The sequence below is a fragment of the Budorcas taxicolor genome, chromosome X, assembly GCF_023091745.1.
Source record: "Budorcas taxicolor isolate Tak-1 chromosome X, Takin1.1, whole genome shotgun sequence".
Taxonomy (NCBI): Eukaryota; Metazoa; Chordata; class Mammalia; order Artiodactyla; family Bovidae; genus Budorcas; species Budorcas taxicolor.
This window is the reverse complement of record NC_068935.1, coordinates 41205158-41227811: the sequence shown is the minus strand read 5'-3', so window position 1 is coordinate 41227811 and position 22654 is coordinate 41205158. Positions and strand designations below refer to the sequence as shown.

At 43.6% G+C, this 22654-nt stretch overlaps 1 protein-coding gene across 1 annotated transcript in view; it reads left to right on the top strand.

Moving 5' to 3' along the window:
* Nucleotides 1–381: 381 nt before the first annotated feature.
* HS6ST2 (heparan sulfate 6-O-sulfotransferase 2) overlaps nt 382–22654 on the top strand; it is a 373559-nt gene continuing 351286 nt past the window's right edge. Inside the window, exons 1-2 of the mRNA XM_052663595.1 lie at nt 382–809; nt 1672–2190. Of these exons, the coding sequence (XP_052519555.1) occupies nt 382–809; nt 1672–2190 (947 nt within the window). The remainder of the gene's footprint in view (nt 810–1671; nt 2191–22654) is intronic.

Below are 22654 nucleotides of genomic sequence, written 5' to 3'. Positions count from 1 at the left end.
TAGGGAAGTAAGGACCAGTCCCTGCTCTAAAAAAGCTCAAATTCTCATTTTGAAACGTTTTTTTTTTTTTTCTTTTGAGGGGTCATGCTTTTTCCTTCATGCTGACTTACCTTTTCAGAAAATGCCCCTGCTTCCGTTGGAGAATGGAAATTGGCAAGGAGAGAGGGAAAAGGTCCAATTTGCGCCTTTGCTATTTTAGAGGAGGCTGAAATTACGAGCCAAAGTGTAGTGATGTGCTCACTAGAGTGACCTCCGTCCCCCCAAACAGGAGAAAACCCAGGTCTTTTGCTTAAGTGGTTTGAGCTCTTAGGCGTGAGGCATTATTACATAAATTCAAGCTCGCTCCTGATCCTTAGTACCCTGAGTTGCCTGAAGGGGGGAATGGCACTGCCTGCGTGTGCAGCCCGGGCGCTCGGGCCGCCGTTGCAACCGGAGCGAGGAGCGCCCGCCCGCACCACCTGTCCCCGCCGGCATTCCAGAGTAGAGGCCGAATTGGCAGCAAGCCGGCCCGGATCAGTCGCCGCCTCAGTCCGCGTGGGCCCTCCTAGGGGTGTGTCTCGCGGATTCAACTCCCAGCCGCTCCTGGACGAGCCCCTAAAGGCTTCTTCTTCTCTGGCGGGAGCCGCGCGCGCCCCTCTCTTCGCGCTACTGCTCCGAGGCCGCCGCAGGCGGATGCACGACCTCAGGAGACGCTGGGACCTGGGCTCCCTCTGCCGGGCCCTGCTCACCCGGGGCCTGGCCGCCCTGGGCCACTCTCTGAAGCACGTGCTCGGCGCGATATTCTCCAAGATTTTCGGTCCCCTAGCCAGGTACGTTTTAGGCGAAAGCGGGACTCGCGCTTCTGGGCCAGGGCGCGCGGGAGCGGTGCGGGAAAGGAAAGCAACCGCGAGGAGAGGAAAGGGCGCAAAGTTCCGGCTGGCCCGCGGCGGCCGGGCTCGGGGCTCTGGAGGGGAGCGGCGTGCGTTTGGCTACGCTGCGGCTCCTTCCCCGCGCTTCCGCGGGCACCCTTAGCGCAGCGTCTCAGCTAGCAAGTCGGGTTGCTCGCGGACCCCCTTCCCCCAGGGGAACTCCGAACGCCGGGCTCTGAGCTCCCTCGAGGCGCCCCTCAAGGTGGGCAACCTGGTGCGGGCAAGAGCAGGGCTTCGGAGGCGCACGGTGAAGGAGCCCGAGATTGGGCAGGCGAGGAGGTGGTGGCGTGCGCGCCAAGGGGACTGGGGGCAGAAGCCCCGGGGAGAGTCCGGTGGGCGAAGCGGGATGGGGATGGGAGCCACGGAGCCACCGAGAGTGGAACGAGATGCGCGGAGGCTCGGACCCACGGTATGAGTTGGGGAGAGGGGCAACCGGGGCAGGCGGGGTCCCACGGGTACGAAACCCCGCGAAGCCGCTCCAGAGAGCTCTGGTGCGGGGAGAAGGCAGGCGGCCAGCGGTAAGGAGTCGAGGGTTGGGGGGAGGAGGGGTGTGCGGCAGAAGCCACAGCGCTGAGCCTGCCGGGAAGGAAGGAAGCGGGGAAGGGCGCCGCCGCCGCCGCCGCCGCCGCCGCGGTGGAGTACTCGGTGCCGAAGGGAGGGGGAAAGGGGAGCAACCGCGGCGCCAGGGGAGGGGGCGGTGCGGGCGCGCGACGAGCGCGGGCTGAGCTGCGGGATTGACGTAAGGAGCTTGGGTTTCCCCCAGCGTCGGGAACATGGATGAGAAATCCAACAAGCTGCTGCTGGCTTTGGTGATGCTCTTCCTATTTGCGGTGATCGTCCTCCAATACGTGTGCCCCGGCACAGAATGCCAGCTCCTCCGTCTGCAGGCGTTCAGCTCCCCGCTGCCGGACCCGTACCGCTCGGAGGATGAGAGCTCCGCCAGGTTCGTGCCCCGTTACAATTTCAGCCGCGGCGACCTTCTGCGCAAGGTAGACTTCGACATCAAGGGCGATGACCTGATCGTGTTCCTGCACATCCAAAAGACCGGAGGGACCACTTTCGGCCGCCACCTGGTGCGCAACATCCAGCTGGAGCAGCCGTGTGAGTGCCGCGTGGGTCAGAAGAAATGCACTTGCCATCGGCCTGGTAAGCGGGAGACGTGGCTCTTCTCCAGGTTCTCCACGGGCTGGAGCTGCGGACTGCATGCCGACTGGACCGAGCTCACCAGCTGCGTGCCCGCCGTGGTGGACGGCAAGCGCGACGCCAGGCTGAGACCGTCCAGGTAAGTGCGCGCCCGCGGCCGATCGGGGCCCCCCGAGCCGAGCCGGGGAGCTGACCCGGCCCGGCGGGCGGGCAGAGGATCGGAAGGCGCGGCCGATTGGTGCGGGTGACCCAGGGAGCACCTCGGCGTCCCTGCAGTGGCGCCCGGGCTGGGCTGGGCAGGCGCCTGGCGCCTGTGGCGCTGTGGCGGCTGCAGGAAGCTTGTCCATTCCTACCCGGGACGGCTCCTGTGTCTGCACACGGGTTGGCCTGCTTGGAGGCTCAGAGTGCACGGGGGGAAGCGGCTGGGAGGCTCGGGACGAGCCCCCCCACCCCCGGGCCCCCGTCAGTCGCCTGGACGGGGTACAGAATGTAGATTCCGCACTGGAGCGCCGGAAAGAGCCGCGCTCTCCGTGTAGCGTGCCTGAGCCCCTCCAGCCTCTCTTTTCTCTGCGCCCAGGTTCCCAAGCCGCCTTTCTCTTTGACGATCCCGCATTCTTCCCCCTCCTCCCCGGCCTTTCCCCTCGCTTCGTCTGTTCGCCTCTCTTTCTCTTGCTTGGGATCTTGTCAGCTCCTGGCCGCTTGCTCTTTCCTTCTCCCTCCGTTTTCCTTTCTCACTTTGCTTCCCGTCCTTTCTTTAACCTTTTCTCTGTGTGTGTGTGTGTGTGTGTGTGTGCGTTTGTATGTGTGTTTTTCCCTCTTCCTTCCATACTTTTGTCGCCTGGCTCCTCCTTTCTATCCGCTGGCTGTACTCTCCTTGGGCGAATGAATGTCCCTCTGCGGCTGTTTGCGGACACCCAGTACCCAGCTTGCGCCCCTGGCTACTGGCTGCACACGGGGCATCCCCTGCCCTTTGCCAGTGCAAGGGGCACCTCGAGGGCCGAAGGGCGGGTTGGGACGCTGCTGCGGATCCCGTGTGGGGCTCAGTCTTGAGAAACCTCTCTTGAGTTACAAATTCTTGAGCCCTAGAGCAGGGCGCTGCCAGTCCACTTGCTGGGAACCTAGGACTGAAGCTGAAAGAGCTGTTTTATGAAAAGCCAGTCACTTTTGAAGCGAAGGCATTTTCCTCCACCCAGCTGCAATGCCTGGTTGCTGGAGGTCAGGGAGTGCCATAAAGGGGGGAGTAGGAAGGACTCTTTGGGGTGCAATTGCCCCAGACAGGACTCCCATTCTGCTGCTCTCTATAAAACAGAGAGGGCTGCTGCAGGGGATGCTGGGAATGGATCAGGTGAGTTTAGTTGACATGGCCATGCTCTCTGTCTCTCCACCGAGCTGACCACAAGAGAATGCTGCTGCTACAGAGGCTGCTTCCCTGGACAGATTCCCCATTCCCTTCTCGTGGTGAGGGCTGCTCTGCTCCAGACACTATCACCTTTTGTTGGTACCTCTCAGAATGCAACAGCCAGTGTGGGTTTTTCTGTGCAGCCCCAGACGAATGGAGCCCTCCAACTTTCTGGTCATCATTGAGATTTAGAGGAAACCTCACCCCCTACTCACTTTCCTATCCCTCAGTTTACAGTGTCCTTTCTGAATGCTGGAATTCTGGGAGAATCTGTTGAACTTTCATTTCCCTTCCAGCACTAACCTCCCCTGTTCCCAACTTCCTAAGAGAACCTTGACCCTAGGAAGGGTGCCACCTCAATCCATTGTGAGAATTGTGTAAGCCATTGTCACCACAAGACTTTAGGGTTTAACATGTTCACAAACAATTTGGCAATATTGAAAATAATTCCTCTTGCTAATGGAGCCTGTAGGTGTAGTGAGAGGTGCTGATATAAAAAAGAACTCTTGAGGGCAAAAATTGAATTCCACAGTCATGGCTGTGGCAGAGGAGGAAAAAATGAAGTCTTGGCTACTATGGCCCGGCCCTCACTGGAGTTCCACAAGGCACATGTGCCTTTTAAAATCCCTTTGGACAGGTAGTGTGACATAGTGTGTAAACACACATTATTATCATTGTGATCTTGTGTATTTGATGGCCACTGTCCTCTGGCAGATTCCTTCCGAAAATTGCCATAGAATAACAAGGACCCATCAAGGGGAGGGCTTAGCCTCTTGGACAGTCCCCAGTGGAAGCAAAATTATTTGACATGAAATATGATTTCCTTGGTCATCAAAAGGGTGATACCACAGTGCCATCTAGTCTAATAAAGGAAGAATCACTTTCTAAAGAGTCGGAGTTACTTGGATCTTCTCATATTCACCAAAATGAAGTAAAATTTGCTAGAGAAACATGTGGCTACCCCAAGGCACTTTATTTCCTTAATTCCTACCCACCTCCAGAAATCGTCATCTTAAAGAGTAGTCATAGCTGGAGGGTTCCAGAATTTCCCAGGATGCTGACTGCTTACAGGACCAGTTCTGTGAATTCTGACAATCTGTGTGAGAGAAGGTGTACACAAGTGTGTGACAGTGAGAGTGTGTGTGTATGTTGAAAATTTAGAGACAGAAACATCTGTGCTGGCGGTGATGCGTGAGGCTGAGGAGCTGGTCTCAGGGGACAGAAAGTCAGCCGTGGGGAGTTCCTGTGTGGAGCAGCCTTCCATGCCAGCTGCTGGTGGGCTCTGTGGTCCGCTGAGCTGAACAGAACAGCAGCTCCGTCTGTTTGGCCTGGGAGTTCTGACGCCTGGGCCTCAGTTCCAGGCTAGCCGTGAACCAGCTGCGTGACCTTGGACCCGAGCCTGTCCCAGCCTTATCTGTGTGGAGAGTGCATTCTGGTTCCTTTGCCATCCCTTATCTCTGCTATGTCTCTGTAAAGTTGCACTGTTGGTAGCAAGAAGGCAGAGTGGGCAGAAGTCTCCCTATTTATCAGATGAGACAGAAGCCCAAAGGGGTTGAAGGACTTTCTCAAGGTCATTGGACTCTTTCGTGACACAGCAAGGATCTTGCTCCAGCTTGGGCTGATTCCACAGCCCTGGCTCTGTTGACTGCAACTCCATGAGTCAAGGTTGTTTTTTTTTTTTTTTTTTTTTGCGAAAGCACAGTGAGGTATTTCATGTGAGTCATTACCACAAAGTGAACACTCCACGGATGCTCACTGGTGTTATTATCACCTACATCATCGCTGTTTCCAGTCGTTTTTACACATGTGTTTGAATGAATGATTGGACCAGGGTTGCCGCAGCCATTGGGAGAGAAATAGAATTCTACCTCCCTGAAGCTTTATGCTCACCAGGAGAAGGTCTGGTAGCTGATTGGCAAAGGGGCGTCTCATTGCCCAGGCAGGAATCACTGCAGAGCTGAGCAGAGTGGGAGTACACTGGGGGCCTGGTGAATAAGTGTCAGGAGGAACCATCAGCGGCGACAAGGGACACCTTCTGAGTCACTACATCCGTCCATGCTGGGGTGAGGGCGGGGGGAGGCAGGCATGAGAGGCCACTGAGGCTGCAAGCCAAGACCTGAATTGTGCTCCCACTGCTACATTCTAGAAGTGCTCGGGTGATATATAACTGCTGAGTGCAAACGGCTGCCATCACGCTGCCTGGAGAGGACAAAGAGAGAGTGCTTGGCTGGCAAAAGGCACCAGTTTATTAAGAATCGTATTTGTTTAAAAAAAAAAACCCTAGAAATTGCATTTCATGCCTCTGTGTGCGAATATGTTGTTTAGGGGCCAGAGCAAAATCCTGCTCATTTGAGAATTCCCAAGACTGTTTTTGAAAATGTATCAAAACATGGTTGCCGATCAGTTCTTCTGACTCCCAGATTCTGCAGGCTTTTTCTCAGGCCAAATTCCCTCTGTTTGTAGCCAACTCTAGTGCATCCCTGAGTCTGTGGGAGGACCTCAGAACTGGGCACTGAGAAACTGCACCAGGCTCATTCTTCTCCTAGTCACTGTGCTGGCTGGCACACTAGGGTGGCAGCTGGTGGCAGGAGAAGATCAGCTTCCTCGGCTACCCAAGTCAGAGAATCTGGTCATCGTATTCATGGTGCATCTTAGACCTTTAGCATCTTTACATTTTGCAGCAGTCATAGTGGAAGAGTAATTAATTGTCACCTAGAATCCACTAGGTTATCACTTACAGGAAAGGACTATATGGCATTTCTATGGAGCATAGCTTTCTCTCTCTTTTGTCTTCTTTGTGTTCTCTCCTTTTTAATACTTGTAGTAAAGGCTTCCTTTTCTTTTCCTTTTCTTTAAAGATGGCTTTATTTATTTTTGGCCACGTGGCTTGTGAGATCTTAGTTCCCCAGCCAGGGATTGAACCTGGGCTTCGTCAGTGAAAGCACCAAGTCCTAACCACTGGAGTGCCAGGGAATTCCCAAGGTGGCTCTATTTTGACACAGCCATGTCTTGGTAAGAAGTCCATAGTGCATGAGCCTGCTCATGGCTCAGGTGCCCATGCTCCACTCCTTCCCTCATGCAGTGAAGCAGGACGACAAGACTGGCATGTGGTACGAGACTGGCATGTGGTACAGGGCAAGGCAGCAAGTGAATGGATCAATTTAGGCAGTGGTGCCATCCTTCTGGTCCCTCAAGCTGTAGGCCACTGGATTCTCACAGGCGTAGCTTCAATTAGCCGAGGATGCTAAGAGCTGTTATTGCTTCCTGCCCTGCACACGTGTATTTCCCAAGAGAGGGGGAGAAATTCACCATGATAAATTAACATCTTTGCCCGGATGGCAAATACGTTGCTGGCATCCCAGCCAAGCTCAAAGTTCTCAAGGTGGTATAAAAAGCTATTTGGAATTAGATTTTCTTAATAGTAATTTTAGATTAGTGCTGTTACGTGGCAATAAGAATGTTAGAGCTTGTCTCTTCTAGATATCTGTCATCAACTTAAGTAGTATGAAATGACATTAAAGAATAGTCACCTCTCCTATCTGTCATTCATGAAATGAAATTTTGCGAAGCTGCCCATTATATTCTAGGAGAGATGTGCCATCTTTGCTCTCACAGAACTTAGAGTAGAACAGAATAATTTGGTGTTTTAGATATTTAATAAAGAAGATGGATTTTGTTTGAAAATGATTTGAATATCAATAATGTCTTTAAAATGTCGTACCTTTATTGGAATACATTTTAAAAATAGAGAAAAGTTCATCTGTTTATGTAACAGTTTAGGTCTAATCAGCAAACTTTGTGGAGTAAGTATTATGACCTCTGCTTAGTGCTGGCAGTTGGAGGAGATTAGAGCCCAGACAAATCCCCAAAAGCCGAGGTCACCATCTTCAGCCTCAAGTTCATGATGGAAAAAGTGCAGAACTACATAGTATAGACAGGTGGGGAGTGGGGAGGAACCAATGATTTGGCAGGACCACCCCCCCTCTGTAAAATGGGAAACTTAAACAGGTTGCTTTCTAAGGCCCTTTTCTTTCCAAAGGATGAGGAGCAGGCCAGAAAAAGGAGAGATCTGTTTGGAAAGGCTTCTGGGAATAGGTGGCTTGTTCTTGGGAAGAAACGGGCTTCTTAGGACACACAGGTTTCATCCCTGGGTGGGGAAGATCCCCTGGAGGAGGAAACGGCAGCCCACTTCGGTATTCTTGCCTGGGAAATCCCATGGACAGAGGAGCCTGGTGGGCTACAGTTCATGGGGCCCAAAGAGTCAGACACGACTTCGGGACTAAACAATGAACAAACAACAACATTTAGCAGGAAGGAGGCACTGTGGGTGGATGTGGCATCCTCATGGCATCTCAAGGTCAAGTCCCCGAGAAGGTTCATGCCTGGGGGAGGGTTAGGGAGCCTCCTTGTAGAGGTCCTGGAATGGCAACCAGAAGGTTGAACCCCAGAGGTATGAGAAACTCTTGCATGGCAGGAATGTAAGAAGCACAAAAGTAAATGAAGGCTGTAGTCAAGTTAAACGTATAACTCTGATTTCCAGTCTGGGGTCAAGATGGTACCACTGACAAAATAGAGAGGTTGAGAAGGGGGTCTAATGAGAGCTGTGAGGGTGCTGAGAGCTGTGACCAGTTTAACTTGCCTAGGTTTCTACTGGCCAAGGCTTGCAAAGAAGTGAGAACCGGAGTTCTGAACAGGTTAGGGCTTAGTTGTATACATAGGAGTCTGTGAACCCAGTTAATCTGAATTCACAGTTGGCAGTATTATTTAAATGATCACTGCAGTTTTCATGTGGGAATCTTAGCCAAAGAAAAGACTATTTGAATAGAGGAGAAGATCGACAGTTATGATTACATAAAAATGAGAAATGTTTATCTGTCCAAAAATAACCAGAATGAAAAGGCATGTGTCAAACTGATGAAAATATGCACAACAAATAAAACAGACAAAAGGCTGACATCTTTCCTGGAGAAAGAACTCCAACGAATTGAGCAGAAAAACAAAGGCTATGACCAGAAAACTTGCAACATGGAACCAAAGCTAGTTTACAGAAAGGGAAAAGATTAGTTTTTAGTTTCTAAACTACAGAAAAAAGTTTAGTTTCACTAGTACTAAAGAAATGCAGATTTCAATTGTATGTAGGAAGCTTTTTGCTTCTCTAATTAATTAATTTCTCAGATTGAAAAAAAAAACAACTTGGTCTACATCACCACCGCCGCCAAACAAAAAAAGGATAGTAGTCAGTGTTGACAAAGGTGTGATAAATACCATCATTCATATACATTGTTGATGGAAATGTAAATTGAAATGATTCTTTTGGAAATGAAATAGATAAACAGAACATTGACAGTGTTTCTTTGACCCACGATTTCTTTTCTGGGATTTTACTGAAAAACAATCCTGTACATGTCTTTCTATCACTCACTCATTTATTTATTCATTTATTTACAAATAGTTATTGAATATCTCATCAATATGCTATGTGCTAGAGGCACTGTGAGGAACCAGGTGAACACGGTCCCTGGGTTCATAGAGTGGGAAAGGGAGACATGAAACAAATAATTCATTACTGAAAATTGTGAGAAGTGCCATGAGGAAAAAGCAGAGGGTGACATGACAATGGCATCCTAGGAGGCTCCCATTATTTTTAAGTTATTTGGAGTTATTTGTAAGTGTAACAAATTGGAAAAATCTGATCCACGTATAGGTGAATGGTTCAAGAAATCTCAGTACATCCACTTGAGGGATTATTTCAAAACCATTTAAACGTCCTTTTTAGAGTATGGAAAATTGGTAGTGATTTAATGCTAAGGGGAAAAGAGATAGACAGTTATGGGCCCACTTTGACAACAATTATGTGAGAGAGCAAAGGGGCGGGGGTGGAAGGAGAGAGGCAAATCATCTTTCCATCCGTCTCAAATCTAAGCATAAAAGGCAAAGAATGGAAGAAAAATACCAAAATGTCAATAGCTCAATTAGTGACTCATTTTCTTTCTCTGTTTCTTTGAAGGATTTTAATTTTCTTTACGAGTATGCATTGCTTCCATAATAAAAATAAGTATTAAAAGTTTTTAAAATGATGCTTAATTATGGCTTTGATAAATTACACACGTCTGCTTTTTGGTTTCTAAAGACTATTGGCTGGTTATTTCATTAGCCTCTTGCTATTCTGGGAGTCCTTAATGAGGAAAGCAGCCTTGGCTAAATAAACTCTGAGACTGAAAGTCAGAGGTGATAAGTCAGACATCGATTGTTGATTTTTCTGATGATTGGCTGTTGTCACATTCCAAAGAATCCATGGAACTCTTACACTAGTACAGTACAGAGATATTTGAGTGGATTGCCATTGCTTGTTCTCTGTTTAAAAATTAAATGAAACAGGAAATTAATAATGGCACACAGAAATAAAAGGCTTACTCTCTTCAGCCAGAGCCACCCGAGATAGCCTGGACTTTGAATACTCATGAGCCTCTTTTCAAGTGAGCTGATACGAGAGCTAATGGTCTGATTAGAAGAGCGAAGTCTTGGGGATGGAGAAGGACTGTAGGTTCTAAACGTCCATGACTGAGGGCTTAGATCAATTAGTGCATGTGCTGCCCTCATCCAGGAGGGGAGTGGAGCCCAGTCTGCTGCAGCAGCCTCCCCCTAGAGCAGTTTCACTTCATAAGAGCATTGCCCCCGGTTAACTGTAAATTAAGTTGACTAGACCCGCGGTTGCCAACTTCTTTGGCACTAGGGACCGGTTTCATGAAAGACAATTTTCTCATGGACTGGGGATGGTGTGGGGGTGATTCAAGTGCATTACATTTATTGTGCACTTTATTTCTATTATTATTTTATCAGCTCCTCCTCAGATCATCAGGCATTTGATCCCAGAGGTTGGGGACCCCTGGACTAGAACACTGCATTCCTCAACTGCTCTGGGTATCTGAGGGGCCACTAAATCTGAGGTTCAGAATCTTATTGTTGAAACTCCACAAAGACCACATTCTAGGGACAGTGTAAAGAACGTGCTTCGCAGTTGGGAAGCTAATATCAACATTCTGTGCCAAATAAGATGAGATATTTAGTCACTGAGATTAGGAAAAAAAAGTATAGATGGGAATATTTGGTCTTCCATTAAAGTGTAATGAAGAATCCAATTAATGGTATATGTCTTCTAATACAATGTCATTGTAAGCTTAGAGAAATATTTGTCTAAACTTTTAGTAAAATATTTATTGGCAGAAAAGCTTTCCTAGCTTTGCTAGGTATTGGACTTCGCAGATTATTTAGTTGGTCTTATTGCATCCCATTTGTTATTTCTGCCATTTTGCCTCTAAGAACAGTGTTGAAGACTTTGACACATTTCAGAGCATTACACTAAATAAATCTGTCTTGCACATTCCACTGTGCTTTTTCTGGAATATTATAAATATTCAAATATAGACACACATGCAAATTCAAAATAAAATTAAATAATGCAAATTTGGCATAAATTCCATATTTATAACTTAGCAATAGTTTTGGACTTGTTATCCTATGATATAAATGTGTCAAATATGAGCTCATGGGAATTACCAATAAATATATTTTTCTGATTAAACTGTGGGCTCTTTTTTAATCACAATTTAAGCTTCAATTCTGGTATATATTATAAGAGAATAATTTGCACTTCATTTACTCTGAATTGTCAAAAATCATGTTCTTTCTCGATGTAAATGTCTGCAAAGAGGGCTTCTTATTCAGTTTGATTGGTTTTTGAATTTTACCAGTGGAGATGCCCTAGTGAGCCTAAGAGAATTGGTTTGTTTCTGTGAAGAGTATAGTTCTAATGAATCACTTCCATGCACATTTCTGAAGGAATACAGAGCAACTGAAAGTGTGCAGTGCATTGGTTTACATCAAATGGATTAGGCTTGTGTGCACTGTTCCTTGCATTAATTGACCTTTCCCCATAACTGTATAGTATCAGCTCAGATTCACTCATGGAGATCATTGGACTTTTGCTAACTTCTTACAAGAGAGTGAATGCAAGCAGAGTGTTTCGAAATTAACTAGAGTTACCAGGTTACAGCTAGGAGACAAGAAGGTACTTTTTAAAAAGTCCTTTTGATCTTGGCAGCCAACTCCTCAGTTACTACAATAAATAGAAGTTGACTAAACTCACCAGTTAAAAGGCATAGATTATTTCAACTGATGACCGTACAAAATCTAGCTATATTCTGTGTATGAGAGACAAAGCTAAAACATTAGGACACTGATAGGATTGGAATAGATATCCTATGCAAATACTAACCAGAGGGGAACTGATGTAGCTAAATTAACTAAGGCAAAACCTTTTGGAGGGATAAACAGGATCACTGAATAATGATAAAATGTTCAGTTGTTCAGATAATAATTCTAGACCTGTAGCACTTAATACCATAGTTTTGAAATATGTAAAGTGAAAATGGGCAGAGCTATTAGGAGAAATTGTAAAATCTACTAACCTGTTTCAGAAACTGCAAAATAAAATGAACAAAAAATGAGTAAGAATACAGAGAATTTGAGCAACATGCTTAACAAACTCATTGTAGGAGACCAGCATCCAATTAGAAAAATACACTTTCTTCTCAAACACGTACAGAACATTTTTGAAAACAGATCACATACTAATCCATAAAGTTGGCCTGGAAAAGCTCCAGTAGGTAAATAACTTACAGCCCATTCTATCTGACTATGCAGTACTTAAGAAGGAACAAGAGATCAGGCCATACCTGAGTGCATGGGAAGGAGTATTAACAGTGTGATGTATTTGGAAGTGGGCTTCCCTTGTGGCTCAGCTGATAAAGAATCTGCCTGCAATGTGGGAGACCTGGGTTTGATCCCTGAGTTGGGAGGATCCCCTGGAAAAGGGAAAGGCTACCCACTCCAGTATTCTGGCCTGGAGAATTCCGTGGACTGTAAAGTCCATGGGGTCACAAAGAGTCGGACATGACTGAGCAACTTTCACTTATTGTCAGTCTTTCACTGACCATATCAAGCTTCTTAATTCACACGCAAGAGTAAAGAACTCCATGTTAGCATCTATATAATGTATATCAAAGATTCAGCACCTAGCATATGATATGTACTAAAGAATTATGGCTATGATTATTACTCATGGGCTTCCCTGGTAGTTCAACTTGTAAAGAATCTGCCTGCAGTGTAGGAAACCAGTTCAATTCTTGAGTCGGGAAGATCCACTGGAGAAGGGATAAGCTACCCACTCCAGTATTCTGGCCTGGAGAATTCTATGGACTGTATATATGTATATATATAGTCCATGAAGTCACAAGAGTCAGACATGACTCAGCGACTTTCACTTTCACTTATTACTCATGTTTTGTTTTCTTTACCCATGTGGGGAACCCGTGTGAAGTCCTCTTCAGAGGGCTATACAAATATTTGCATTTGAGAGATTATGTAACAGTAATGGAAGAACTTGTCCTTTATGAAAAAAATCTCCTTTATGTATAAAATACTCAGATACATTTCTCCAAAGTTCTTTTGGGTGAACATTCACAAAGCCCTTTCACACAAACATGCAGATAGCCAACACACTCATCAATATACGCCAAATCAAACTTTAGAAATATCATATCTAAGCTATATATATGCACACACATACACAGTATTTGTAGCATCTGCATTAGACATATTATCTGTACTACGGTTTGCAAACTTTGGGTCAAATCTTGTCTCCACCTGTTTTTAAGTTTTATTGGAGTAAAACCAAAGAAAAAGTGGAAAACTTCAAGACTTAGGCAAAGAGAAGTGCTTTAAACTGATGGTTTGACCCAGATAGCTAGGCCTGACTTTCTGTGAAGATGTATTAGTGTTTTGGGCTACCTACTAAGCCAAGCCCTATGCCAAAGGCATAACATATATTTTTCTCATTTAATCCTCAAAACAACCTTTTGACATAGGTGTGTAAAAAACCCATTTGAAGACAAGAAAACAGGTAATTGGATGAGATGTATAACCTGCCTAAATTTACATCCTAGTCAGTATTGGAGTTGGCATTTAAAACCAGCTGAGACACATAGCCTGTCTGATATGTTTTAATGTTCATTAAATTCTCAGACAAACCTCAAAAAGCCCTTGCCATCCTTTTTTATTTATTCTTTTTATTGAGGTATAGTTGATTTACAATATGTTACTTTCTGGTGTACAACAAAGTGATTCAGTTATATATATATGTTAAGTATATATAACATATATACATGTGTAATATATAATATATATACATGTATAATATATAGCATATATATATCCTTTTTCAGATTCTTTTCCATTATAGTTTATTGTAAGACATTGAATATAGTTCCCTGTGCTATATAGTAGGGCCTTGTTGTTTATCTATTTTATATATAGTAGTGTGTGTCTGTTCATATCTAAACTCCTAATTCACCCCTCACCCATTTCCCGTTTGGCAACCATAAATTTATTTTCTCTGTCTACAAGTCTGTTTCTTTCTTGTAAATAAGTTCATTTGTATTATTTTTTAAGGTTCCACATATAAGTGCTATCATATGATTTTTGTCTTTGACTTACTTCACTTAGTATGATAACCTCTAGGTCCATCCATGTTGCTGCAAATGACATTGTTTCCTTATTTTTTATGGCTGAGTAGTATTACACTCAGAGAAGGCAATGGCACCCCACTCCAGTACTCTTGCCTGGAAAATCCCATGGACAGAGGAGCCTGGTGGGCTGCAGTCCATGGGGTCGCTAGGAGTCGGACACGACTGAGTGACTTCCCTTTCACTTTTCACTTTCACGCATTGGAGAAGGAAATGGCAACCCACTCCAGTGTTCTTGCCTGGAGAATCCCAGGGACGGGGGAGCCTGGTGGGCTGCCGTCTCTGGGGTCGCACAGAGTCGGACACGACTGAAGCGACTTAGCAGCAGCAGCAGTATTACACTATATTTATAGCACATCTTTATCCATTCATCTGCTGATAGACATTTAGGTTGCTTCCTTGTCTTGGCTATTGTGAATAGTGCTGCTATGAACATAGGGGTGCATGTGTCTTTTCAAATTAGAGTTTTCTCTGGATATATGCCCAGGAGTGGGATTGCAGAATTGTATGATAACTCTTTTAGTTTTTTTAAAAAGCCTCCCTACTGTTCTCCATAGGGCTTCCCTGGTGGCTCAGTGGTAAACAATCTGCTTGCAGTGCAGGAGATGGAGGAGACACGGGTTCAATCCCTGGGTCAGGAAGATCCCCTGGAAGAGGGCATGGCAACCCACTCCAGTACTCTTGCCTGGAGAATCCCATGGAGGGTGGAGCCTGGTGGGCTACAGTCCATTGGGTCCCAAATAGTTGGACATGACTGAGCATGCACTTTTCTCCATAGTAAAAGCCTATACCCTCTTTTTTGGCTATGTGTCTATACAAAATAAGTGGAATGGAGACCTGAGGTGACTGTCTGCAAATAACAAGTTCCAACATGTTTAGGCACCTTTAACAATGTTTAATAAAAATCACTCTCTAAAGGTAAATTTTGCAGCTCTTCTTTTCCCCTCTTAAATAAGGATTTAGATATCCAAGATATTGTAAATGCTTTCAGCAATGATTTACACAAAAGAATTATGGTTTTTTTTTTTTTTGGTTGGGGGGAGAAGGATTTAGGTTAGAGGAAAGATTTTTTTTTCCATATAAGAAAAATGAAGACCTTAACGTATTTTAAACTACGCTCCATGTGGACTTAAATTATGGTGCATCCACTTCACAAGATTTGTAAGAGGCCAAGGCATTTTACTCCTTGAATGTTGCCTCATTAGCCATGTCAGTTGCACTGCTCTGTTCATGGCCTGTTTCTATGAATGACCATTGTTGTTTTTTTGCTCATTTTGGTCTGAGTAGACACAGCCCTTGGAGGGTAGTGTGAATGAGTTCAGCCAGGGCAGCTCATACAATCTTGGATCATGAGGAACCAGTGAAATAAAGCTTTTTCTCAACTTCAAGTGAGGGGTCCCAGAGAAAATGAATCTTGAAACCAGCGCTTATCCCCAGGGTTCATCATGTAGATAATAACAGTGTGTTTTATTACTGAAATAACCAAGTGAGGGTAGCACTTCCCATAGGAGTGACCATTCTCTCTCCTCTGGAGGAGGCAGCTTTAGAAAAGAGCCATTTGAGAGAATATGCAAATAAGCATGGGCCTGCCAGGCTGGCAGACAGTGCAGGCAGCAAAGAAATTAGGCTGAAGGCTTGGAAGGATGGTAAAAAGATGCCCAGTACAACCGGAGGAGAGTTTGACCTTGGGATGATGGCCAACTCAGCAGAAGCCTCACGGCTGAGACTTTGCTATGTAGGAGATTAACTGGCACAACATCTTGAAGGTTGAAAATCCATTTGAGCCTATTTGTCATGTACACTAGAGGCAAACGTATTTATTATTTCTGTGATTGGTTTTGCTGAAAGTGGTACAGTGAGTATAATACACCAACTAAAACTCATTAAAAAGTGAAAAAAGTGAAAGTGTTAGTTGCTCAGTCGTGTCTGACTGTTTGTGTCCCTATGGATTGTAGCCCGCCAGGCTCCTCTGTCCAGGAAATTCTCCAGGCAAGAATCACTTGAGTGGGTACTTCTACAGGGGATCTTCCCTACCCAGGGTCGAACTCCCGTCTGCTGTGTCTCCTGCATTGCAGGTGGATGCTTTACCATCTGAGCCACCAGGGAAGCCCAAAATTAATGAAAGCCATGCTGAAATGAAGCTTATTGGGGTGAATGATGCATAGTAGGCTATTTATGAAAAATTTCTTTAATGGACATGAATCTGAGCAAACTCCAGGAGATAGTGGAGGACGGAAGAGCCTGGCGTGCTGTGGTCCATGGGGTCTCAGAGTCGGACATGACTTAGCGACTGAACTTCTTCAATAAAAATTTTAATGGACATGTAGAAATCATTTTATGCATAAACTCACTGTAAGATTAATGAAAGATAATTAGACAAATAGAATACTGAGCTGAAGACGGGTATTAAAAAATACTTTGCATTACTGGACAAAAAGGTCTGCGTGTGTCGCCTTTTAGCTGAGGATCCTTGCTTCTCATCTCTACTCTGAATTTGTTCTTTGTGACTTGGAAGCAAAGCGAAAGAAAAAAAATGGTATCGTTTTAGCATTAGTATAGCATTTTACAATCTGGCAGCTTTTGTATTTATTGCCATATGGATGTACATTAAATCTGCATCTCCCTCTCATTTATATGTTTATGAAGTTATAAAGATATACACATGCGCACACAAAATAATTAAGCAAGTGATATGTGTCTGACAATGTTTGGTGACTTAATGCCAATTAGAGAGGTTTTTTTTTTTTTTTTAAAGCAAAGCACCTTGCTTTTCTAATCCAATTGCTTGCATGCTTTTTTGGTTTATGCATTTAAGGACAAAATCCACTTAAAATACCACAATTTTCATACATGCAGCTTTCAGTGGGACTTCTATTTATTCCAGATGGCCTTGAAAAATTATTATCGAGAGGTTTAGAGACCTAGATGTCACAAGATCCATCAGAATGAGACTAAAATCACACTTTTTGGTTTCCAACTGTTTTTCTTGTTCAGGAATGGGGTATATTTTTGACTTGGGGGGAGCTGAAGGTATGTGACTTGGCTAGACCATTGAATGCAGCCAAATTAGCTCAGTTTATTTCTCAGGGAGGGAGTCCTGTATTGCAGGCACCTTGCCTAACTCTGTTGGAAGGAAGCAGCTCATCATGTTCCAGAGTTCAGCTGAATGCTCTGTTAAAGGCTGCATACAGGATTTGTGTGCATGGAAGTGAGCAGTTACACTGATAATCTCTCTCCTTTGAAAAAATATGGTTGGATTGGAATGAACAAGATTGTGATGCTCTTCATTGAATGTCATATTTGTTTTTCTTTTAAACCATAGCAATGAAACCATTATTCATTGTAGAAAGGTTCTGGTTCCAGTATCAGAGAACTGGGTGTGGGGGTCTTGGTTGTGACCTTTGACTGGGAACATCTCTAGAGAATGTCACAGAGGTCAGATTTCCATTCACACAGCAAAGAAGCCAGGGACCACAAGCATCCTGCTCTTCTGGTTTGCTAAGATCTGACTCCAGGATGCAGCATTTTCTGGTTAACAGAGAGGAGCTCTTGTATGCAAGGAGTCTGCTAAGATGGAGATATCCAAGTTCCAGAAAGCCCAAAGTCTGTACAGCTGTATCATTTGGTTTTCAATTATGTACTTTGGTGGTCTCTGAATTTCTTAGCTTAGTGCAAGAAACTTGAAGGAAGAAAACAGCTATTCTCCTAGAACTTTGAGCATGTAGAAATAGTGAAGAAATAGTAGGAGTTTTGATTGAAATGTCAGAAGCTAAAGTTGGGTCTGAGATAGAAATACTGCTGGGAAAAAAAGTTAAACTCTTACTGTAATTAAATGACAGATTGCCTCTTAGTGACTCTGACCTTGCCCTCTTAGAAAGAGCTTTGGGGACAGTGTATCCACATCTGCTTCAAGGCCCTAGAGGAAGGCAATGGTCTTGTGCAAACTGGCAGCTTTAATAGTGAACACCTTAGGTGTCTGGGCCACTGGTGGCTTTCAGTTTGTAATTCTGGGGCACCATGGTTCTGCTGGATTAGGAGTGAGAGCTAGTTTGGGGTACCTCTTATGATTTGCATAATTCACTCAAGATTCATCCAAGCTGTTGCTTGTAGCAATAGTTCATTCTGTTTTTTTTTTTTTTAATTGCTAGAGGGTAATCCATGGTAAGTATGTGCCACTGTTTGTTTCACCATTCAGCTGTTGAAGGACATCTGGGCTGATTCTAGTTTTGGGCTATTATGAATAAAGCTGCTATGAACATTCATGTGTAGGCTTTTGTGGGATGCTAAGTGTTCATTTCTCTAGGATAAATGCTCAGGAATGCAATTGCTGGGACGTTTGGTAAGTGAATGTTTAGTTTTGTAAGAAACTGTTCAACAGTTTTCCAGAATGACTGTATGTCATTTCACATTCCCACCAGCAATGTATGAGCGATCCAGTTTCTCCTCATCCTTTCCAGCATGTAGTGTTGTTGTTATTTTTACATTTTAGCCATTCTGATAGATGTGTAGTCATATCTCATTGTGATTTTACTATCCCTTCTCTTGATGGCTAATAATGTTCAACATCTTTTCACATGCTTATTAGCCATCTGTAGGTCCTCTGTGGTAGAATGTCATTTGCCTGTTTTCTGATGTGATTCTCTTTATTTAACTGTTGAGCTTTGGGAGTTACATATTCTTTAATATTACTCTCTGTTAGATATGTTGCTTGCAGTATTTCTTCTTGGCTTATTGCCTGTCTTTTTGACTTTTTCCCATGGTATTTGACAGAGCAAAATTTCTAGTTTTGATGAGGTCCAATCTATCAGTTTTTCCTCTCATGGATCATGACTTAGCATCAAGAATTAAATGTCTAATATGAAAAGTTGCTCCACAATGCTAATTATTAGATAAATGCAAATCTAAACTACCATGAGGTATCACCTTGCACCAGTCAGAATAGCTGTTATCAAAAAGTCTACAAATAGTAAATGCTGGAGAGAGTGTGGAGAAAAGGGTACCCTTCTACACTGTTGGTGGGAGTATACACTGGTGCAGTCACTCTGAAGAACCTTATCAGTTCAGTTCAGTTCAGTTCAGTCACTCAGTCATGTCTGACTCTTTGTGACCTCATGAACTTAAAGCACAGCAGGCTTCCCTGTCCATCACCAGCTCCTGGAGCTTGCTCAAACTCATGTCCATTGAGCCGGTGATGCCATCCAACCATCTCATCCTCTGTCATCCCCTTCTCCTCCTGTTGTCAATCTTGCCCAGCGTCATGGTCTTTTCCAGTGAATCAGTTCTTGGCATCAGGTGGCCAGAGTATTAGAGCTTCAGCTTCAGCATCAGTCCTTCCAATGCATATTCAGAACTGGTTTCCCTTAGGATTGACTGATCTCCTTGCAGTCCAAGGGACTATCAAGCATTTTCTCTAACAGTGCAGTTCAAAAGCATCAATTCTTCAGCACTCAGCTTTCTTTATGGTAATGTTCTCTCATAATGGAGAACATTATGGAGGTTCCTTAAAAAACTGAAAATAGAGTTGTCATATGATCCAGCAATCCCTGAGCATAAATCTGGAGAAAACTCTTAATTTGAAAAGATACATGCACCCTTATATTCATAGCAGCATTATTTACACTTGCCAAGACATGGAAGTAGCCTAAATGTCCATCCACAGAGGAACAGATAAAGAAGATGTGGTACATATACACAATGGAATATAACTCAGCCATCGAAAGAATGAAATAACACCATTTGCAGCAACATGGATGGACCTAGAGATTAGCATAGTAAGTGAAATAAGCCAGAAAGAGAAAGACAAATCTCATATGATATAACTTATATGTGGAATAAAAAATATACAAATGATTTTATTTACAGAAGAGAAGCAGACTCACGGGCATAGAAAACAAACATGGTTACTAAAGGGAAAAAGGGGTAAGGGAGGGATAAATTAGGAGCTTGGTATTAGCTAATACCAACTACTATATATATTAATAAAATAGATAAATGAGGTCCTACTGTATCACACTGCTGCTGCTGCTGCTAAGTCACTTCAGTCGTGTCCAACTCTGTGTGACCCCATAGACGGCCTCCCACCAGGCTCCCCCGTCCCTGGGATTCTCCAGGCAAGGACACTGGAGTGGGTTGCCATTTCCTTCTCCAATGCATGAAAGTGAAAAGTGAAAGCGAAGTTGCTCAGTCATGTCCGACTCTTCGTGACCCCATGGACTGCAGCCTACCAGGCTCCTCCGTCCATGGGATTTTCCAGGCAAGAGTACTGGAGTGGGCTGCCATTGCCTTCTCTGCTGTGTAGCACAGGGAACTATATTCAATATCTTGTAATAAACCATAACAGAAAAAAATATGAAAAGCATTTATGTGTGTGTGTACATATATATATATGTATATATATTTAACTGAATCACTTTGCTGTACACCAGAAGTTAGCACAATAGTATAAATCAACTACACTTTAATTTTAAAAAGGAATTAATTGAGTAGACCTTGTTGTTGTTCAGTTGCTAAGTTGTGTCTGACTCTTTGCAACCCCATGAACTGCAGCACTGCTGGCTTCCCTCTCCTTCACTATCTCTCTGAGTTTGCTCAAACTCATGTCCATTGACTCACTGATGCCATCCAACCATCTCATCTACTGTCCCCACTTTTCTTCTTGCCCTCAAACTTTCCCAGCATCAGTATGAAAAGGTAAAAAGATATGACACTGAGTAGCCCTAGATCTTGGAATTTTTTTTTTCTATGTTTTATCTAAAAGTTTTACAGTTTTAACTTTTATTAAGTCTGTGATACATTTTGGGCTTCCTCGGTGGCTCAGTGCGTAAAGAATCTGCCTGCAATGCAGGAGCACAGAAGACGCAGATTCAATCCCTGAGTCAGAAAGATCCCCTGGAGGAGGAAGATGATAACCCACTCCAGTATTCTTGCCTGGGAACTCCCATGAACAGAAGAGCCTGATGGGCTACAGTTCACAGGGTCGCAAAGAGACTGAGTGCAGCACAGGGTTGCCCAATTGAATGTCAATTCAGATCCTTTGCCATTTTAAATTATTATTTTCTTTTTAGTATTAAGTGTTCCGTATACATTCTAGATATGAGTCCTTTATTGTACCTGTGCTTTGCAAATACTTTTCTCCCGTTCAGTGGATTGCCTCTTCGATTTCTTCATGATGTTCACTGAAGCATTGAAGTTTTACATTTTCATGAAATCTAGCTTAGCTTATTTTTTCTTTTGTCTCTCATAAATGTTTTGTGTAACCTAAGATCACAAAGATTTACTCCTCTATCTTCCTCTAAGAGTTTTATACTTTTATATCTTACATTAAGATTATGATTTATTTTGAGTTATTTTTTGTGTGTATTGTAAGAAGGGGGTCCAACTTCATTCTTTTTCACGTGGCTGTTGGTAGTCCCAGAATCATTTGTTAAAAGACTTTTTCCTTTATTTATACATGTTTCTGGATCCTTAATTCTATTTTATTAATCTAGATAGCTATCTTTATGAAACACCACATGGTCTTTGACGGCTGTTGCTTTGTAGTTAGTTTTGAAAGCAGGTAGTGTGAATCTTCAGTTTTTTTCTTCTTTCTCTAGAATGTTTTGGCTATTCTGGGTACTTAGACTTTCAGTGTGAATTTCAAAATTAGCTTATCAATATCTCCAAAGAAACCAGCCAAGATTTTGTTACGGATTATGTTGAATCCATAGATCAGTTTGGGGGAATATTACCATCTGAACAATATTAAGTTTTTAAATCCATGAACTTGGGCTGTCTTTCCATTAATTTGTATGTTCTTTAATTTCTTTCAATAGTATTTTGTCAGTTTTTGGATTATAAGTTTTATACTACTTTAAAAAATTTACTCATAATATTTTACTTTTTGATATTGTAAATATAATTGTTTTTTAATTTTATTTTTGCATTGTTCATTGCTACTTATAGAAAGACTGTTGAATTTTTAAATATTGATCTTCTATCCTGCATTCTTACTGAACTCATTTTTGTAGATTCCTTAAGATTTTCTATATACAAGATTATGTCATCTGTAAATAAGCGCTTTTACTTCTTCCTATCCAGTGTGGATGCATTTTATTTATTTATGCCTAAATTCCCTGGCAAGAATCTCCAGTACTATGCAACTGAAGCAGCTAGAATGGACTTCCTTGTTTCCAATCTTGTAGGGGAAAGCATTCAGCCTTTCATCATTAAACATGATGTTATGTTTGGGATTTTCCCTAGATGCCTTTTATCAGATTGAAGATGTTCACTCTCATTCCCAGCTTGATTTAGTGTTTATTATTTTCTTTGTATCAATGAATGGGTGATAGATTTTGTCAAATGATTTTTCTCTCTCTATTGTGATAATCATGTATTTTCCCCTTTTATTTTTTTGGTATGGTGTTTTATATTAACTAACTCTTGGATGTTAAGCCAACTTTGCATTCTGGGGATAAATCCCATTTTGTCATGGTGTACAGTCCTTTTTATATATTTCTGAATTGGCTTTTCTAGTGTTTCCTTGAGAATTTTTGCATCTCTGTTTCTTAAAGTTATTATTGGTCTATGCAGCAGTATCAGGGTAATACTTACCTCTTAACCATCTCATCCTCTGCCTCCCCCTT